This window comes from Antedon mediterranea, chromosome 11, assembly GCF_964355755.1.
Source record: "Antedon mediterranea chromosome 11, ecAntMedi1.1, whole genome shotgun sequence".
NCBI classification, from domain to species: Eukaryota; Metazoa; Echinodermata; class Crinoidea; order Comatulida; family Antedonidae; genus Antedon; species Antedon mediterranea.
Window position 1 is genome coordinate 16,038,338 of NC_092680.1, and position 22,239 is coordinate 16,060,576.

Sequence of the window (22,239 nt, forward strand, 5' to 3'; positions counted from 1 at the left end):
TTTACATTAACACTTGTTCACAAAGGCTTTATGAAAACCAACAAAATAATAGAATAAGCGTCTTCCTGAAACATCATGATATAGCACCACTTAATAGCTCTTATTTTATAATTGACAACAATTAATACATCTGCTTAAATAATTCATTGCTCGATTTGGTTTGCCCAAACAGATAATATTTTACACAGACAATTCAAGTAACTCATTTTTGAATTCATAAATTAATGTAGCCCAGTTTCCGACTTTGATAATTACCGTTAGTTCGTGTATTTTTAATTTAAATGTACTGTTTGTAATAATAAATTGTTGATCATTATTAATACAATTATACTAATATACAAGTGTATGATAGGCATATTTGATAACTAATAAGGGAATTTTACCTTACTTATATTGATATAATAACTGTTAAAGCTTTACATTATTAACACTTTTAATAGCAATTTTAGCAATTTAACTCGTTGGAACATTATTTTTAAGTCTAGTAACCGTCGTAATGTCTTGAAATAGGAACTAATTTACGCATCAGTTTTTACACGTTTGGAAACTGTTTGTAGTCTGTGCTATGACAGGAGAGGATTAATGTATATGACATTCACTTATATAATGCTCTGCAGTTTAACTGACAACGTAGATATTGAATCTTCTAAAGACCCACAGTAGCGTATTACAGCACTTAACATGGTCAGCACACTTAGAGACTACCTTTTTTCTTTATTGTGACGTAGATCTGTTTGTTGTTTGTACTACACTTTATCTTAACGTCCCTTGAGGTGGAGCAGGCATTCGCAAAGAGTTAAAAAACACATTTAATAGGGATGAACAAGACGGCGAAGACTGTCTCTTGACAGCACCCCATCTACCAAACTTTTACCTTACCACTGAGACAAAAAATACACTAATTTAATCAGGATTACATTGGTGTAGCATTAACAATTTTTTACTTAGTGGCGTAAATCCCTCTAGAAGAAAGAAAAAGTATAATACCGCCCTCTATCATCAAAAGCTACTGCGCGTTATTCGTGCGTAACAACTGTATTAACAAGAATGTATTTTTGTTTTTGTTTAGATTCTTGAGACTACAGACTTTTAATTTAACAATGCATTAATTAACAATTTTTTCTTATGTTGTATTCATAATAGCTTTTATTTAGTCAAATAAAATTAATTGTGAATTGTTAATAATAATAACTATTGCATTGTATTTGTAATTCCATATTTAATAATAATTTTTTTTTTCAATATTTTTCATTTCATTCATTTCATTTCATTTATTTATTTCACTTTACAAATATATAAATATAAAGTGGAGGAGCTTAAAAGAAAGCAAAGCTTGTGGTGAATAGGCTCCTCAAAACAAAACAAATAAAATATAATAATATAACACAATTAGAAACTCCAAAAAAAAACAACAATTAAACTAATATCTTTTCTCTAACACATAAGTTTAACATGTTTAGAACTAAAAAAACAAGTAAAAATAGATTATATAAATTATTTAAGAAATATCAAATATATCAATAATAAAAGAATTTACAAAGAACCTTCAACCAATAATAGTTTAAATTGACGTTTAAATAAAGCACAGTTATGAGATTTTTTAAGAGATAAAGGAAGAGAATTCCAGAGTTTAGGTCCAGTATATACAAGGGTATTCATTTTAAGTCTAGTTCGAGTAAATGGCAGGTGATACTGATCTTTTTGCCTTGTTTGGTGAGTGTGGTATTGTTTATTTTGAGTGAATTTACTGGATATTATAGGTGGTAAATGTCCAGCGGTTAATTGAAACATGATGACACCAACATTAAATCTATAGAGATCCTCAATTTTTAATATTTTATTTTTTTGAAAGAGATCTTGGGTGTGAGCACGAAAAGTTACCCCTGAGATAATTCTGACAGCTCGTTTCTGGATTAATAAAATTTTAGTAATAATTGATTTTGAAGCATTTCCCCAAGCAAGAACACCATAATTTAAGTACGATAAAATAAGAGTAGAATATAAAATATTAAATACTTTTTGAGGAAATATTGATTTCAATTTATACATCATGCCAACATTTTTTGATAATAATTTGCAAAGGTAATTAACATGGGCTTTCCAGTGAAGTCTGTCGTCAATAAATATACCAAGAAAATTTGTGTTGGTTATTTGATTAATAGGAACATTGTTGAAAATAATAATAATATCTTTTTTTTCCTACGTACAATTGTATATGTTATACCTTATCTTTGTAATACAATATTTTCAGTCTTGTTCTGCCTTTGTAAGGTGTTTATATACTAGAATAACTAAAATAATATATACATATAAGAACAGTTTTGTTTAAATCTTTCGTTATTGCAATTTCATGTTTCTTTATAAAGCATTATCATCGATTTTCTATAATCTAGGCCTATAACTATAATGTGAAGAAAATTAATTAATATACTACCAGGAAAAACGTAATTAAACATCAAAACAAATGGTTGTTACTAAGTTAATCTTATGCCTGACAAACATATACCGTTCTGTCCACTATTATATGTACGTATTCTTCGCGGCGCGGTGTCTTTTAACAAAACATTTTGAGGAAGAAGCTAATTGTCCAATCGAAAATCAGTTTAGGGGGCATGGTCGTGTCGCAGCCACAATATAAAAAGACACATTAAATAGATGAAACCACAAATTTAAATGGACTCATCCCACCAATGGTTTAAAATATTAAAACTTTTGAAAAACCAAACGTTTTCGTTCTATTGTTCAAAATGTTACAATGCAGTTTTAATACATCAGAAGCTACATATATTATTGGTGTGGCTTTAAACTGATGACGCAACAGAGTAAACAAAATAGTCGTTTCTAGTGAATGCATTCAAATGGCACGGTTTATAGTTTACGCAGTTTAAAAAACAACCGCACGTTACGCAGTTTAAAAACTAACCGCAATGTGACCATATTTCATTTGCTAAGTGCTTACCGTTGTAATCTAGGTTAAGCCTATGCTAATAGACATAAATCGTAAATTCCAATGTTGTTTTTACATCATTATTAAGAGCCTACTGATATGGTACGATGAACTACTCAAGGAGCCTAGAGTACAATAGTAATTAATATGATCTTACGTTTTGTACTCTCAAGCGTTATTTCAAATATCAAAAAGATATTCCTGAGAATAGTGTACTTCTCAAAGAAAGTTTAATCTGTCCTATTTCATTTTCGATTGAATCCGATACCAATTAATTTTCTGTCACAATCAATGCTTCTTTTCATGGTATAATCAGGCAGGTTTTTTGGGGAAAATATTACCTTTATTCCGTTGAAATAAGCACTCAATGTGAAAAAAAATATATTTCTAAATTTTGAAAAACGTTACAGTAAACTTATAATTTTTCTTTTCTAAATTAGTAATTCCTATACGGTAGGAGATAACGCTGCTCTAGCGGATGTGAAACTAACTTTATTAATTAACAATAATATTGTATTAATATGCCTATCTATAATACAGTAGTACAGTGTTTAAATAATTTGTTTCACCTTGGTTTTACTAAATATAGTATCTATTGTATTTATAACAAATAATGACAAACATCATAATGAAGATAGTAACAATAAATATCGATATATCGTAAATTTGTTATTCTGAACATTATTATAATTTGTAATTTGCTATATTTAAAGATATTTTGTCCCCTGAAACAATATTTGTTCAACATTCTTTTTTCACGTTTACCAAAAATTTTATCGAAAAAAAAACAATAATTTAAAGCAATTGTCAAAGTGGCTTTCAGCCAATGTGTTTGGTTAAATGTAATCGTTTATTTATAAGTGTGTTTTTTTTATATACGGAAGTGATTAACTATCAAAACCAAAAATATTAAAGTCTTTTTTTTATTAATCTTTATTTTTTTGGGGGACAGTACTCCATTATTTTGTTAAAAAGTTTCACCACGTAGTACTGTAAATATTGTGATTAAAACATAAAGAATATGTTGTTTCAGCTCTTCTTTTATAGGCTATATCAATTTAGCGACAAATCATGTTCCCTCAGTAAATATTTAAACACGTTCTTAATGTCAATAAGATGAATAGGCGACTGTAGTATTTGAATTCTTAATAGCCTAATTAACTAATATCGCTAATTCAAATTGTAGATTACGTCGGTGTTTTTTTTTTGTTTTGTATTTTCATTTTGATACATTTCTAAAACCATCCTTCCGCATTACGTATTTCACAAGTCGATTTTCTATACAAGAGAGTATGCCTAAAATTGGCCTACAAATGGCACACATAGACAGTTATGCCCTGTTTAAGAACCTATCAGTTACATACAGTTACAAATATAGTATCGTATTTATTCGAATAAAAACGCTCCGGGTACGGGTGGTGGCCGGGTGATGAAGTAAAGAAACTTAACATGACTTTGCGTCATCAATGCATCAAATAGTGCGCGTGAAATCTACGTACGCACTTGGTTACGCGTGCTTCTTATTGGATAACCCGTTACCAGGTAATATGCGCATAGCAATTGTTGTGAAAATAAACACAGCAACGTACCTACACATTACACGTTAAGGTCTACAACAAAGTCAACTATATTATATTTACGAAGTTATTTTACTCATTTTTAGCTGTTTTTTCAAAGGTAATTTTTGTAAAAGTACAAAATAATATTGCATAGACATACGGTACATATAGTAATATGCCTACACATTAAATTAAAAGTTTAAAATCGCAGAAAGATAAATAATAATATGCAACCATGGCGTAGGTTATCTTGGACAAAATATCTAACTATCTATAGTGTGTTTATCCATGATTTAACTAGTTACTCTATTCCGTTTGATTATACACTGATTACACTGGACAGGAACACATGTGACACACTTCCATTTAGGAAAATATGTGCTACTGATTTAATCTAAATACATGTAGTAGCTATTGGATTGTGGAGGTTAAAGGTATTTAGGTTCACGAAGAGTTTACATTTTAGTGAATTATATAATTTAATTAGTAGCATTAAAACTACAAAACAATTATTACGTATGTAGGTCAGATGAAAAGGTTATACACTTTCATAAAATATTTAAAACTAGGTTAACCATGGGTTAACATATGTTTTTTAAACTAGGTTAACCATGGGTTAACATATGTTTGTTAAACTAGGTTAACCATGGGTTAACTATTGTGTTTGGTTTGTGTATGTATTAACATTGTATGTTATATATACACTACCCACACGGCATATCAAACTACACTATTTATGGTCATCGACTAATGGTTAGGTACAGTACTTAGGCCTAAAATGTGTACAATCCCTAAAAAAGGGATCATACAATATGCAATCATATGAGATGAAATTACAAATACATTTGTTATTCATATAAAATGACATTCTAAAATTACAGGAATTTTCAAGATGCCAATTCTTCGGAAGAAGAATAAAGTCAATGTTATGACCAATAAAAGAAGTGATGATGCGCTCCAACAGTAAGTTAAAAATCTCGAAATTATATTAAAACATACTACAATTAAATAACAGTATTAACTACAATGTGCAAAAGCTTTTTTTCTTTTTTAACTGGTGGTCACGACTTAAAGTTGTCCGCAACTTATTTTGACCTCCATCCGCACATTTTTGATGTTTTTCTTGTTTATTATAATTTTCTTTTTGCAATTTGTAATTTTTATCTTTTATTTTAAAATGTGTGGAGAAACTAATAAAACAAACAAACAAACAATGTCTATTTATAAAGTCAAGGGTAAACATAATTATAACATTTCCTCATTAATCACATGATTCAATTCAAAGACACAAAGCATAATAATCTATGAGACAAATAGGAAACTTAATATATAAATAATACCGTATATAAAGAGATATATGTTTATTATATATTATATAATTAAGTTTCAGAATATCACCCTGGCGCAGAAGGGGGGGGGGGGGGTGGTGGTGGCTAGGCGTGCGATTCAGAATTAATTTGGCGTCTGTGGTGTTAATAATATACTTAATATATATATTTTTTTAAGAGAAATTGATTACAAAGTAAAAAATTAGTATGTAACCATGTGAAATAACGGTGAGTGAATCTCACAAAAGAAAAAAAACAAAAACAAATAATGATAATAACAATTATTGGTTTTGTTTATCTTCGCAGTGGAAATACAGAATCAAAATCAAAAAAGACGTCGATGTTTCTTCGTATTTTAAACTGCATTTTTGGAATGTGTTTAATCCGCGGTACTTCAACAACGAATGAGCCATATGAAACAAACAAGACAGATGCTGTCCATGAAAGAGAAAAGATACCAATTGATGGAAAACAAAATACAATGAACGATGCACTGTATGATGCTGTGAACCCAAGCTTAAGCTCACTGCCAATCATAGGCAGAGTAGAAATGAATTCCTGTAGGCCTAATGCGGGTAGAAAGAACCTTGTTGTCACTTCTCTGTTTGATACTCTCAGGCCGGACATGAATATGCTGCCAAGTATAGATGAAATAGATGTGTTTACCAATCTAGTTACAACATTATGTCGTCAAGGTGAAACAATTAATGATGAGGCAAAATCCAAATTAATGTTGGCAAATCCGTTTATCACACAAGCCAAGTCATCAGCAGCTAAGAGGAATGTTGCTAATATAAACCTAAGTAAAAATAAGAAAGTAATGCATTATAATTCTATTGTACCAGCCACATCACGCTTATACAAGGATAGCCGAAATGTACTTATTGGAAATAGAAAAACCATCACAAAATGCGATATACAACAAAGACAAGGGGCTACAGTGAACATTTGGAAACACTTAGAGAATAGCATCGGCCTAAAACATGGAAGCAGAAGCGCAACTAAAAAGCCAACTGGTGTAAAGGCTAAGGCTGTATTCAAACAAAACGCTACGTATAACGTTAATCAGGTACAGGGAGGAAAATGGTCGTGGACGCAGACGAAAGAGTACATGGCGCTAGAATCGATTTTGACTCGTAAAATCAAGAAAGTTCCGGTATCAACGTTGGAACCAGTTATGTCTAATGGAGTCCCCGTTCACCTAGGAAAAGGATCTTTCGGAAGCGTAGATTTAATGAAATGGACATCAAAAAAGAACGAAAAGATAGTAGCTGTGAAATCAATCACTCCACCAGCTAAGACGGTTACGCTATCAAAGAAAGAAAAATGCATGAAAACGGCACTCATAGAAGCAAAGGCGATGCAACATCTCTCCGCCTGTAGAGCATTTCCAAAGGTATACGCTGTCAGTTTCGCAAAGGATCATGAAATGAAAATTATAATGGAATTTATTGGTCACGGTACCACCAACGACAGTTGCACGTTATTGGATGCAATGTTTGACAATACTTCAATTAAATCAGGAATACAATGGCTCCGAATCATGAAAGACATTGGCAATGGTGTGGCCTTCATGCACAGAAAAGGACTTCTACATAACGACCTAGCATTGAGAAACGTATTGATTACAAAATATGAGCTGAGATGGTGTGCCAAAATAATTGATTTAGGAATGGTATCGTCTGTGAACGCACCTCGAAGAAAATCCTACAATAACTGCGATACACCATCAGGGATTGCTTACCAAATAGATAAATGGTCAGAAATTGCGCCAGAATTTTTTCAGAACGACAATACAATTGAAAGCAAAGCAACTGATGTCTATTCTGTTGGAATAATATTTGGAAAGGTCGGATATTTTAAGAAAATTCTAGGATTACAGGAGCTTGGAAAAAAGATGATTGATACGGATTCAAAAGCTAGACCATCAATGGCATTGGTAATGAAGTTGTTAAACAGATTGATTGCGATGGAGATTAAAGGACAATCAGCGAAGATAGGAGGAGGAGGAGGAGGAGGAGGAGGACGTGAGGCACTACACAAAGTATTTAGAAGAGTTAGATAGAGATGTAATTGGATCAAGGGAATAAGAAATAACACAGACAATTCGGAGAGTAATAACGAGATGACTATGACACTATTGAATAAATTAGTGATTTTTTAAATATTATGTGCTCACTTTACTTCGTTTCGTTTTTCGTTCACGTCATCAAAACAAATGCTTAATATGATTAGTTTGATTTACAGATTGAACCTTGATATATATATATTAACAACGGGTTTTATTAGGTAATTTATGCGAAGAGAGATGACGCATTATTATCAAATTAAAATACGACAATGACCATTATCGTTATAACATGATGTCATTGTCTTTAAAAAGAAAATGCTAGTACACAATAATGTATCTTTATGAGTTAAATAGGCGGGGAGCTGGGTTAAATAATAAATTGCAACGATTGCAATATTCGCTACATTCAACTAATCCAAACAATTTATAATTTAATATTGCAGATACTGATCGTATTTTGGACGCGAAATTATATGGTGCATACTAACTACAGGTTAATTGTGTTCGAATGTTTACAAAATATGAACGTCCAATAAAGGTCACGATTTTATCACTAAAACTAATACTGGTACGTAGTATGTAGTGTTGTTATAACGTAATGGTTGTCGGCCTAAATGCGTGACGTTAAATTAATAATATTCAAATAATGATCGTCTGTCTTGCCTGCTACGGTACCTGACCTAAGTTTCAGTTCAACTGCATTAAAAATGAATAAAGAAAGTAGATAACCATGCGAGCCACCACCCATACGTTAGTTTAACTAACAAAGTGAAATAAGTAACGTCACAACACAAGCTTTAGGAGAATGAATCATACGTTAGGCGCATTTCCTGCGCACCATTGATACCGAGGAAAAAAAGGTTTCTTCTTAGTAGTGTGCTAAAATGTTTAGACACAGTCACTTCCTAATAATTAACATGGAGTATTCTTATGCAACAACCTGAAGGAAACATAAGATCTAGAGGGGGAAACAAGAGTAGACTAGCAGCAGTCTAGAAATTGACAACCAACTATCCGAACACCGGTAAGTATTTATACAGAATGTTTTATATGTTGTCGCTTAGTTAACTGTGTTAGGCCCGAAACATCGACTTGTTTATTATTCGTAAGGATGTCTTTGTTTTTATCTTTCTTTATCTTTCTCTTTGTTTTGTTTTAAGGTTTACATTTATTGCTAGATATTGAATGAGTTTGAGTTGGTAATTTGTTATATATAAAAAAAAGCGAAAGGATAAGTACTATTTAATATTGGTAGCCTATAAGGTCATACTGCTGCTGTCGTATTTGTATTTATATACAAGTTGTTGTGTGTGGTGTGTGTATTATATTGTTTATAAGTGGTAGGCCTACATCACTTAAAGCCAACAACAAAATAATGTTTAACATTGCCATAAATTTAAATCTTTTCGGAATCAACACGTTAATAACACACACATTATTATGTGCTTAATATGATAACTAAACTTTCCAGTATTTTATTATTCAACTTCTGTTTCCAATAATAGTCAATATAAACAATTAATTTTTATTTTTATCATTACTGTAAATAATCATTGTATATATTTTATAATTTATATTTATATTGGTCTTGTTTTTTTTTGTTGTAAAAATCTACTGTAATATTATACCTTATTGTGGTTACCATTATAACAAATGTACGATTGATTGAATAAAGTTCACATATATATATTCGATTATTATATGGAAATGTAAATAAGGCTGATGGAAATTCAAAGGTAGGGCCTATTTTAATAGTCGTCTGGGTGTTTGAGTGACACCGGAGCTAGGCCTTATAGTGTAATTTAGGTACCACTCAGCGGTGTCAGTGTCTTTCCCCATACATTTTGTCCAAAATATCCTCTTGCCAGAATTAGGGTTCACGCCATTGAATTTTCCAAGGTAGAGTAAAATATTTGCCATGTGGGTCGGGAATGATAGTCAACAATGGTGTAATGTAATCTATTGTAAGTATTTCTGTTACAATGAGGACATCCCTTCTGAATGAATCAGTGTCGGTGATGATAGAGACTTGAATTCATTAATTTAATTTACTTTAGGCCGGAATTAGATTAGGTATCATGAACGGAAACTCATGTTATAATCGACTGCTTAATAAGACCCAAGGGCGTAGGCAGACAGTTGTTTTGGGGGCGGGGGTCACAAGTCCTATTCAGGGGTCTCTACTACCGGTACTACATTTTGAAGGTCCAAAGCTTAAACACTTACTAACATAATCCAATTTAAACATTAAAACACAATTCTATATTATAAACCCCACCTAAAAGATTTGTGTGTAAAAAAACGTAAGCCTGGATGCGAATATTATCAGAGAGAATCTTTGTTTTAACCGACTACGGTGTGGTTACGCAACAGTAACTTGAACATAAAATATTATAGGCTTAGGCCTACTATAACTTGATAGTATTTAATTTTCCTTTTTACCATGGAGTTAAGTAATAATTTTAACTACGAAAAAGAACAACAGCTTATCTCAAAATACATATTTCTTTTCCCGTCCTGTCGCGCCACGCGCAATAAGACGAAGTATTGCATAAATCATATTTTCAGTATATCTTCCTTTAAAACAATCACCAGTTATCGAAGATGTAATGAATACATTGGCATAACTACCATTAGGGAATAGAATTATACTTATCCCAAGTGCCTCATATTACACGAATTGGCAAAGTATTACCGCCAACACTTGTGAATCTAATTAGACAGGAAATCATTTATGGAAGGAAGGGCCAACTGGTTCTCCGATTCGTCTAAAGTTGGTATTGTTATCATGGCTCAGCATCCAGGATGTTATGTATAAGTTTTCCTAGAGGATTCGGCTGTTGTATTTACAGTTTAAGAATACAAAAGCACATAAATCAACAGCACATTAGTACAATAGTTTGCAAGATATTTCCGTCATTTCCATGATAAGTAAGCGTTCACTTATCTTATTCTAATCTGTGACCTATCTACAGATCTCTAGCATCTTAAACCAATAAAGACAACCGTATCAAACAATCAATCTCATCAACAAATACACAGTAACAAAAAGGAGTACCAAAAGAAGATAAAAGGGATCTCTAGAAACCCCAAGGGCTTTAAAAGCTATGATTATAATACTTGGTCTTGACTTAATTTTTTTTACTTTAGGACTAAGTAATGTTATTATTGATTTTGATTCAATAGGCCATAGGGGATGGATCTACAAAATGTGTCTCACACACTTGCCATAGAAGACAGTAATGCATCTAGTGGCAGCCAGTTGTATGATATAGGCCTAACGCTTTAGGCCTAATCAACCGAATACTATTATTACACACTGTACCTACATGATGCGTTAGATCATGCCATTCAATGTTTTTAATACACATAAACACTACAATAAAATTCATTCCAAGTTAATAATAATATTAATACATGTTCGGAACAGTATGAAAACACTTTCTAATGAAATGTGCACAATCTACTGCCTGATGAAAAAAAAAGCACCGCATTGGATTTGGACACTGTTTTCCTGGTATCATGATTTGTAGGCATGTACAACACCATCAGGTCTATAGTACATAGTGCAGGATGTTAAATACACTGTTTGGTTGATTTATTAGTGAAATATCTGTTAATAAAACGTCTAAATAAATATTTATGGCCGTCAATGTAGATTAGTCTAGCTCATCAGCCATCTCTAATGAGTTAACATACTAAAATTACTCGAACATCAATACCTTTTCTGACATTTCTGTGGGATCGTTATTACATCAAATTAATACAATTTATCTATTTTCGATATTTTTGAAATATTTAAAATCGCGCGGTTTCAATATTTTCACAAGAAAATTTACTCCTTGACCTCATAGTCTTATTTTCTAGTCGCTAGGTGGCCTGGAATGTATTATTGAATGTGTATTTATGTCGGACTTGTGACGACTTTGGTGGATGTACAGCATAGGCTGGTTGCTGCCTGGAATATGCGGAACTAGTACAGGTGTTTTTAAAATTGAGGGCGCCAAACAAATCATTTACGTGATCAAAATACAGGTGGCACAGGTACAGGTGAAATGCATTGCATGCCTCGCTGGCTCGCACTTTAACAACTATTGATTTGAAACAAGAAAAAAAATACTAGCTGAATTAACACAGGGAAGAATGAAGTTATGTAATTTCACTTTTTATACTGAAAGTGAAATTGTCTGTGTCTGGTCGGGTGCATAATCAGTAATCATTCTCCTTTGTCCTACAGTATTTGCACCTTCCTTTCTATAAATCCTAGGATACGTCACATCTGTAATGATTAATAATTCATAGGACAACCAAGTATTATGTATTAATGTCTTCATCGCCTTCAGTATCATTCGAACTGTGCATTTATTTGACAGCGGCTTTAACAAGATCTTCACATTCAACTTTTTTATTTTGGTAAACCTGGCCTAACACTACATAAAAGGAAACTCAACATCAACTTCTCAGCAGGTCGATCAGCAACTGTAGTTAGAGAATGAAAACAAAATTAAAGAATAAAATGTATATATCCTTTAAGCAACCTATTTTACTATGTTTATTCACAATTTCTATCTAATACGACCTTGTAAATAACAATATTATTGACTCAATGTTCTAACAACAAACGGAAATCCGAGTTGGCAATGTGTGAATATATATCAGGGATTTATATAATAACTTATTGTTTATGAAACGCGAACATTTTTATTGCAGCATGTTCAAGGTTTTAAGCATGAATTGAATAAATTCAGCTATTTTTTTTTCAACACTAATTTTTGCTCTTTTTTTCTTTCTGTTAACATCTACGTATGTTTCATGTTATTCAGAAACTAAAATAAAACGTAAACATACTAAATTCAAACTATTGGGATTTGGTCCAGTACCTCCTGTGGAGGTAAAAGGGACAGTCATCTACCGCACCACCAAGAGACACGTGGACTATACATACGTAAAGGGAAACGAATTCAAACAAATGCATTTCGTACAGTCTCTTGTGTTTTTAAAATAATTTGTTGCTGGGAAATGTTTCTATAAATATCATTGTTGTAATTATTGGATTACATCAATAGCTTAAAGTATTACGTTGTATAACAGTACAGAATAAATATTTATTTTACTGTCACATTGAGTGCAATTATGTGCATCTAGTGTCAAATGTCCAAGCAGGTGACAAATAATAAATATTTTTAAAACCTCTGCAATGCAACATTAATAAACTCAGCATTGATTCAAATGAAAAAGTAAGACCATTTCAAAGGAAAGTGGAATTTTCTTGAAGTAGGCATAATGAAGAAAGCACTCAATTACATCATTCTTGATTCTCGTTTTGCAACATCGGTTTGTTCTTTGTTTTGTTTTTAAATGTAAATATGTATATGTTTGTATGATGTAGTATGTTTAAGCGGATATTAGCCCTTGATGGAATTTGCAGCAATAAAGAAATTGAATTGAATTGAATTGTTGGGTTTTTTAAAAGAAAATTATATAACAAACGAAGCTATTTTCAATAAATAATAGAATGTCAATCCGATTACACAATTTGCACGTTCAGTTATCATGATAATGGTTTTGATAATGCAACGTGGGTTTTTTAAGTTGTCCCCTTATCCGTTACTTGTTCCTATGGTTTTTTTCAGGATGTCACACAGTTTTAAATATATAAATTCAATATAGGCCTACAACCAGCAAATATGGTTTAGTCTTAACAGTTTTTATTCAATATCGATATACAGTATATCATCAAATGTAATACAGACTACATCTCTGGCTAAGTGCCATAATAATCACAAAGCAATTCTACGAAACTTTTGAGATATTTTAATAATTGTACAATTGTTTAAAAATTGTATTCTCTCTCAAATTCAAAGTTCTCAAATTTGTTTTACCCTTTTCCTCCTGTATGCATGCGTGTACTGGGAGGGGACTATTATGAAAAAGGAACATCTTATTAAGGATGTGGGTTATAGGGAGAATTAGTGAGAAATGGTTGTTGACCTGATAATCAAAGTGTTACAATAACACTGTCATTATTGTTAGGCCTAAAATGTATTTAATCAATTACCGTATAATTATAATTTTACCTTTAAAAAAATGTGTTATTGGGTATATTCTGTTTATGTTAAATTAAATCAAATATAATGTTTTTTTTCATTTAACATTCAAGTTAACATATTATTTCTTACGAGATGTTCTCTTGTTTCTGAGAAATATAATAATAAATCATCATCATCATCATGTATATAATATGGTAATGTACAACAACAAAAATGAAAAGGGAAAAAAATCCAGGAAGTAAACTGTCTATAGATAATTTTGTTTACAACTTAGTAACGACGAATATAATCATCAGTATCGATATTTAAATTGTTGCTATATCTCGTGTTATAATAGATATTAACTAATATTTCTGTTAGAACCAAACATAATCGGTATCTAAATTTCTTTTGGAAGTTGCCGGATAAATAAGAGTAGAAGCGTGGGCTAAGTCGTGTGTCTTCGGATGTGAGTCACACTGGATCCTTCTTGCTGTATAGTAAAAAAAATGAATGAAAAATGACAGCCGTGTGGCTTATGATTTACTTGGATTGGCTCAACACATCAAAGCAATAAATAATATACAAACAGCAAGGTCTATATCATAATAAATGCATGCTAGTCTTATGAGTGAGGGTATTACATTATTACCATGGAATTTACATCGAGACATTGAACGCGTGATAGGCATTATACTGTATTATTAAGCCAAATTTCAAGGTGAGTTTTGCGTGGTTTCCACGGTATAATATGAAAAATATACCAATACCAATGTTTTGTTTTTAAAGGTAGACATTATTTATGTATTAGTCGGTTTGGTACACTGAAGTGTTGTTGCTGACTGTATCCCCTTTGTTTCTGAAGATTAGCAACTAAGAAGGATGTGGGCGGGTGGGTGCCAACAAAAACGATGTTCATAAATAATTATATATTGGCTCCTTGGTATAATTATTACATTCATAAAAACGCAATATACACTATAAGAGCATGGTCTAAGTCGGTGATATGGATATTATAGCCTAACTAATGTTATCCTAGAGCTGGACCTCTGCAGAATTAGTGTCGTGTTCTCCAAACTCCTGACCGGACAGAAAAATTTAGCCATATTTATTTATTTATTTATTTATTACGGTATAAACAACAATATTAATTTAAATTTAAACTACAATGCAAGATAGCACATATATAAAAATAGTAATGAACACAGTTCAACTGTACAAACAGACAAGACATACACAGTTTGTTTTTTTTTTTGGACATATTTTAGGCCTATTAACAAAAAATATACCGGAATTAAAGGATATCTTTAGTCAAGACAACAATCAAGTTTCTTCATTACTACAGCATCCGACCTTTACCAATAATCTGACCTTCATTTGAACCAATCTAACATTTGTATTTAATATATAGACCTAAAAGCCATATACTATCTTGATCCTAAAATAGATAATTAATACCTGCTATAAGTTCACATTTCCTTATTATCCACAATGAAAAAATCACATTCAAGATGTATGTTCATAATTAATCATTCAGGTTTCAAAATCTAAGGAAAAAAATCAACCTAACCTATTGAAATTAATCATAGGAAACACACTTGTGTTTATGCTAGGCCTATCAACTGGAACATTGTGTCATTGAAAGTTTCTTTGGCCAACAGAAAATATTTAACACAAAAAAAACACATGCAGAATGGTATAAACAATGACCTTATCTTTTAAAATAAAATATAGTTCATAAATGTGTTGATGATCATATAACTTTATGTATCTGTAACAGTTTAATATCAAAATTTATGTAAAGTAATTAACGATATCTTACTACAGCGGAAGAAGTTAAAAAACGTGCAAACGCGAATCTATAGCTCACTATGTCGGTCGGTCGGTAAACACCAACTCATTCATATGTTTTTCTTATTTTGACACTGGATATTATTACTTAGAGGCAAATATAAATGTTTTAAAACAATTTTTAACATTTTTTCAGCAATTTCGGTTGGTCGGTCGACTAACTCATATTCATATTTTGGTCGTCATTTTGGATATTTGGATATTAATACTTGGAGGCAAATATATATATTTTCAGCAATTTCGGTCGTTTGGTCGGTCAGTCAACACTAACTCAAATTTGCGCAGCGATGTATAATATGTAAAATGTTCCACAATTGGCAGCACTATAAAAGCATAAACACATCTGTCTGAAATGCTATATTACTGGCCTTCAATCCTGTGAAATATTTACTGATCAATTAACTTAACTCTATATTTCACAAACATACAACAACAAAGTAAAGCATTTAATAAAGCAATGCAAAGTTTTAATAAAGTTAATCACTTCCATAGAACAGTCTTTATTTATAAAAAGACAAAATAAACGGTTAAATTTAACCAAACCCCCATTGACTTACAGTCATTTTAAAAATGTTTAGATTTAAATTTAAAGTTTTTAGTTAAATAATTGTATTTATTATCCAATTTTTGGTCAAAGTGAATAACTATTACGAAACATCAAAATGGCACATTTAACAAAACACTTTTTTTCAGGGGGGGGGGGGGGCAATCTTTAAGTGGACAACTATAATATGCATATTATTATCCCTTTCTTGCTGTCTCTTCTATTGTTTAATTTTACCGTCCAAATCTGATGATAAATGTTCTATACTTACTGGTATTAATATTACGTTATCAATTAGCATTATTTAAGTATGTATGTATTAGGATTTTACAGGGAATAGTGAAATTACACCCTTCCCTGGTTGTTTTTTAATGTGTGCCCATGGGCTTATTTCTAATGTGACAAGCCGTTATCAGGGAAATAGTAGCCTATTTTTAATATCTTAAAAATAATTTTTACTTTTAATGTGTGAATATGTTGTGCATTGGGGTAGCTCCATATACACAGTCCTACTGAATACCAATAACGCGTCATTTGAAATAAAACCTCGGAGAAAGTATTTTATTTTTATTCAGGTTTATACAATAAAAAAACACGCAGCCCGAAGGCTGAAATTGTTGATTTACAAAAATATATATATAAATATATGGAAACATAAACATTAAAAAAAATACAAAAATTTATACAAAACATTAAAAAATTTGAAAAAATCAGTTAAAAAAATAAAATTATGTTATGTATAGTTAGTATAACAATTCTTATACATGACATAAGCCCCATCCACGGAATTATGTAGCTTAGTGTGTCACCACGTCCCATAATATCCTTCTTATCCGAAGGACAGACTTTCGCGAATTGTTTATTATCTATGAGCTGCTATAGTTCAATAGAAGTAATACCTGTATTACTGTTATAACCACAAAGATTAATTTGTAATTGTGACGCTTAAAGTGACGACACAGAAAAGGTGGAGCGAATTGTTATATAGGTACTTAAACGGTGTTTTCTGTTATTTTTCAGAATCGTGTTATTGTTAATGGTGTGTGTCATCGCTGTGTGCAGGGACGTTATTATACAAAAGTGCTCGATTACAGTTTATACAACAAAATGTATTGGAATGGAGTTATTATCACACTTCTTCTTCTATTACCTTATAAGGCGAACGCAATTGCTATTCTTGAACCACTGATAGACACTGACGTTATCATTGGTGATACCGTTACATTAAGTGGAACGGTAACGGATAACCCTAACATCCCAGTATCTTGGAGAAGTCAACTGGAAAAAACAGACAAATGGGAAGTTCTAACGTATGGAGCGTTCATATTTTCAGCAAAGTCTGATATTCGCAAACGATACAAAATCCAGGTAATTGGAGAGACCTACAACCTAATAATTTCAAATGTTGAATCGGGTGATGCGGGGGTATTTGAAATTGGTTACATAACTGGCGGTACATTCTTTCCTCTGGATTCTAATGTGTTAAGCGTCTTAATACCACCTAATGCAGGATTCCCTGTTTGTGAGGCTAGTCCCGCAGGAAATGAGTACCTTGTAGGACAAATACTAACATTAAAATGTCAGACTGAGGGAGGAACGCCTGAGCCTGATATAGTATGGCTAAGGAATGATGTTGAGCTGGAAAGGATAAGCTTAAATAATTCCCTTTCTCGTGAAGTCAGACTTACAGAATTTGATAATGGAGCGTTGTTTGAGTGCCAACTCGATGGTCCTGCTGTTACTGAAACACTGAGTTGTGAAATAAGTCCTACTGTCGCAAAACCAATGGTAACTTTAGGCCCATCTGTAGTAGTGATTGATGAAGGACGCGATGCTGTTTTTAACTGTACGGGACAAGGGGTACTATCCCCTACATTTTCATGGTCATTTCCAACTGAAATCATACAAAGTAGTCGTTTCAAAATTGAAAATGGTGCGACCAGGTTAACCATATTAAAAACCACGATGTCAGACAACAATGCAGTTGTAAGATGTGAGATGAACAGTTTTGGCAAAGTCGTAGCTGGAAGGAGCGCAACACTTTTGATTCGGCCAAAGACAACTACAATGCAACCGACAACGGTAGCCACAACCGTACGGACAACAATAGCTTTAACTACAACACAACCAACTACAGTATTTCCAACAACTACTCCTCTGAATGTAATTGTAACAACAATACAACCACCAACAGATTTGGTTAAAACAAGCCAAACCAATAGAGCAACTACAATCAGAATCAGGCCGATGACAACCAGTTCAAAACCGACAAACAAAGCAACGACATCTTTTAAAACTACTAATTCCATAACAGAAACACCAACTATCACTGCTTATACGTCATCACCCAAAAACATATATATTACCACTGTTGACAGTATATCTTCTTCTCCATCTGTTTCTGCTGATGGAGGGGTAACACAGGAAAAGGGTGATAATGGGAGAAAGAACCGACAACATCTTGGACTTATATTTGCAGCTGCTACTGCAGTACTCATTGTTCTAACTATTGTCATATTTTCTGCGTTTTGTTTAGTTGTCTGCAAGACTCGGGAAAAAAAAGACTCGTTTAATGTGAGTAATAACGCATCATCGCTGGCGGGAACTGGTGGTGGATCACCTTATAATAATGGCATATTTCGCAATACCTCAGAATATCATGACGACGAATTAACTGGTACCATCAGTAGCCAACGAGAAAGCCAGGCTAGCGCAACAGAATCGGCTACAGGGGGTACTCAACAACACCCGACATATCCAGAAAATCTGTATACACTGCCAGCAAAATTAGGCAAGACGACTAAGATATACCACCCAGCATCCAGCTCTCAGCCCGACTTCAGCACCTTTCGGCTTGTAGACGAAAGTTTGCGTAATAACAAAGCATTAAGTTCAAACTCACTTGGCAGACGTCCAAAACCGGTGCCGGCACCGAAGCCTCCTCGATCGTACGGAGACTATGAGAATGTAAGTCGTGGTAACCTTAATGACAATGTAATGGAATCTAATTTTAGTGAGATCGCAGTTGTCGCACATGAGGATACGCCATTGCAGAGTGCAGTTGCTCCAGACCCTATCGAGACCTCCCCAATCTACGAAAACGGAACTGATATCCGCAATGCTGCTTTAGTAAATTCATCGTCTCCAGAAATTCCCAAACAACCTAGTCCCGATGTTTCACCAACAAGTTCAAGCATTAATTACACGTATGAAGACGTATTAAAAATAGCAGACTCTTTCTTAAATGATTTGGAACAATTTTCATAAGCTGTTTATTGACCTAAATACGAGGAAAGGAATGGAAAAATAGACTTAACCTTTTGCCGTATGGTTACACTGCAAATTCATACTTGATCGAACTGGAGATTATTCTGGATTATTAAATTATTTATTGAATTTGCGTTTTTCTCTTGACCATTTTTTTATCTCGATGTTGCAATAACTTTTGTTCTCAAATTAAAAACTGTTGACCAAGTCCAAGGTCAAGAAGAGACAAGAGAAAAACTACGTTTAAGTTATACTAAGTGCATACGTAAAACGGATTATTTGGTCCTTCAGCCGTACACTTGAAACAATAACAGTATTTAGGCCTACTAGTGTGCCTTTCTTTTTATTTTGTAACAAATAGTAAAAACAGTACATAGCTCCAGGTGGTGGCAGTCTTTGTAATGAACAATATGTTATAAACTATTCGATTTTGAAATGCCTAAGGAATAGCGACATCGTCATTCTTTATCTGTTAATATTTCCAATGATAAAGTTGTCGCAATGCAATACAACAACAGTAATGATTAGGCCTAATCAATTATAAGATAATGTTGCTATTATTTAATTTATTAGAGTACCATTTATAACGTTTGTACTGCATGATGAAAATTACGTTTACGATTACGTCACTTGTACTGTAAGTAACTTTCTGTAAAACATAGTATTGTGTAAGCATACTATAACATGGATATAAGTTATTAACGTAATACTTATTTATAAATAGTGGAGCTAACGCCTTATAGCGGTGTATCTAATGCAATTGATGCCTTTAGTGGTGTATCTAGCTAACGTGTAGTATTAAACGCTGATGTATTAAAGTGAGGTATTTAACGCCTATAGACGCTTTAAAGTGCAGCTAACTCTACCTTATAGTAGTGATTTCAATGCAATAGAAGCGCCTTCTATGGTGTTGTATCTAACGCTAATAGACGTTTATAATGACGTGTCTACGCTAGACGGTTTCTAGTGCGGCTAACGCTATAGACGCCGTCTGGTCAGTTAACAATTTTAGATGAAGCGAATACAAATCTAAAAATGTAAAGGAATATTGTTAAACAACAAATTCATTGTACAGAATGATAGTTATTAATGAAGCCAGTGCTATATACGCCTTCTAGTGGTGTATCTAACGTTAGAGACGTCTTATAGTGATGTGTTTAACGCCATAGACGTTTCATAGTGATGTACCTAACGCTAGACGCTTTTAGTGCAGCTAACGCTATACGCATTTAGTCTAGTCTAGAACGTGTTAACCATTTAGAAGAAGCGAATAAATATCTAAAAATGTAAAAGAATATTGTTAAAATTCCTATGTAGGCCTATATATTTATTATTAATGTAATGCGAAATGAATTTTAACTTAATTAGTGTGTAAATAGATTGATTGATTTCCACAAAAAAAAACAGAGAAAATGCATTGTACAGGAATTTTAGTTATTGGTGAAGTTTACAATTGATTTGTAATTCAATCAAATTTGTTTATAATTAAATATGAGTTATTACGTTTTTGAACTTATTTTGTATTGATTGTTGTTAAAAACACAGTTGTGAATGAATATGATAACGTAAGTGCGCTGTATGTGTTTTAAAACGTTCTTTCCAATCAAACTATTTCATAGAAGTTTCGTCATGTAAGCTGATATAAGTGTTATAATAACCGCGCTAAGCCATGTATTAAATAAATGTGGACGATCTGGCCTAATTTTACTTAAGTGCTGAATGGTATTCGAAAAAAATATATATTCTTGAAAAGGCTGTCTAAACAAATCGTATATGCACACCTCTTTGTAAGGAAAACATTGAAATCATAAAAACAAAAAATAACTTGAAATACTAATAAAGCCTACTATAGTTGTAGGGCTATCTATACAGTGACCGTGTTGTACGCTGAACTCGAACAGTTAAAATGATGTGTACCAATTACTAGGGGCCAGAGGCCTAAAGTAAATAAAGTCAGGCGATAAGCCTGAATGAATGAATTGCACAAAAATACTATAAAAGCAAGAAAATAACGTATTCCTTTATAAATAAAAATTGCTTTGTAGTTCGTTCGTAAGGATCGAAAATAATAAATATGATAAATTCCATCGTTTGTACATTAACGAACACAGATATGATTTTGTAAAGAGAAGGGCGGACGCCTTTTGTGTATTTGTTCTGCCCCAAGTGTACTTGATGGGTTGACACGAAGCGAAACTGTATGGCATTTTCCACCGAAATAGGGAGAGACTTGTGTTTTGCGATAAATAAGACGAAAAAAAAAACTGTTATTAAAGATGTATTGTCCCCCTGTTTCTTTTTTTAATATGCCATTTTAATGTTACATATTAGTTATTCACTTTGACAAAAAATTGGATTGAAAAAAAATCATTTACCTGAAAAAACTGTACTTTAAAGCAAAAAATAGTCAAATTGGCTGCCAGCCAAACTAAGGTTATTGGTTGAATTTGAGTAAAAACATTATTTCTATTGGATTTTTTCTATGGAAGTGAATAACTTTATTATAACTACAAAATAGCCTATTCAAAGTCCGATTTTATTAATTTTCATTTTTCATGTTTTTTGGGGGACAAAACATCTTTAACATTTCTAACATAAAATATCAATAAACATCATTAAATTACACAGTCGTACTAAAAAGAT

The 22,239-nt window shown here is 32.4% G+C and overlaps 2 protein-coding genes across 2 annotated transcripts; both read left to right on the plus strand.

The window, feature by feature from the left end:
- Positions 1-5,398: 5,398 nt before the first annotated feature.
- LOC140062013 (uncharacterized) lies at positions 5,399-7,899 on the plus strand. Its single transcript, XM_072108052.1, has 2 exons — positions 5,399-5,469; positions 6,141-7,899. The coding sequence occupies exons 1-2, from the start codon at positions 5,399-5,401 to the stop codon at positions 7,897-7,899; spliced, it is 1,830 nt and encodes a 609-aa protein (XP_071964153.1).
- Positions 7,900-8,773: 874 nt separating this feature from the next.
- LOC140061929 (uncharacterized) lies at positions 8,774-21,151 on the plus strand. Its single transcript, XM_072107928.1, has 2 exons — positions 8,774-8,929; positions 17,350-21,151. The coding sequence occupies exon 2, from the start codon at positions 17,437-17,439 to the stop codon at positions 19,594-19,596; it is 2,160 nt and encodes a 719-aa protein (XP_071964029.1). The 5' UTR covers positions 8,774-8,929; positions 17,350-17,436; the 3' UTR covers positions 19,597-21,151.
- The last annotated feature ends 1,088 nt before the right edge of the window (positions 21,152-22,239 follow it).

Coding starts and splice junctions, on each gene's coding strand:
- LOC140062013 (XM_072108052.1), top strand. CDS start 5,399: ATGCCAATTCTTCGGAAGAAGAATAAAGTCAATGTTATGACCAATAAA. Junction 5,470..6,140: donor AGTGATGATGCGCTCCAACA/GTAAGTTAAAAA, acceptor TTATCTTCGCAG/TGGAAATACAGAATCAAAAT.
- LOC140061929 (XM_072107928.1), top strand. CDS start 17,437: ATGTATTGGAATGGAGTTATTATCACACTTCTTCTTCTATTACCTTAT.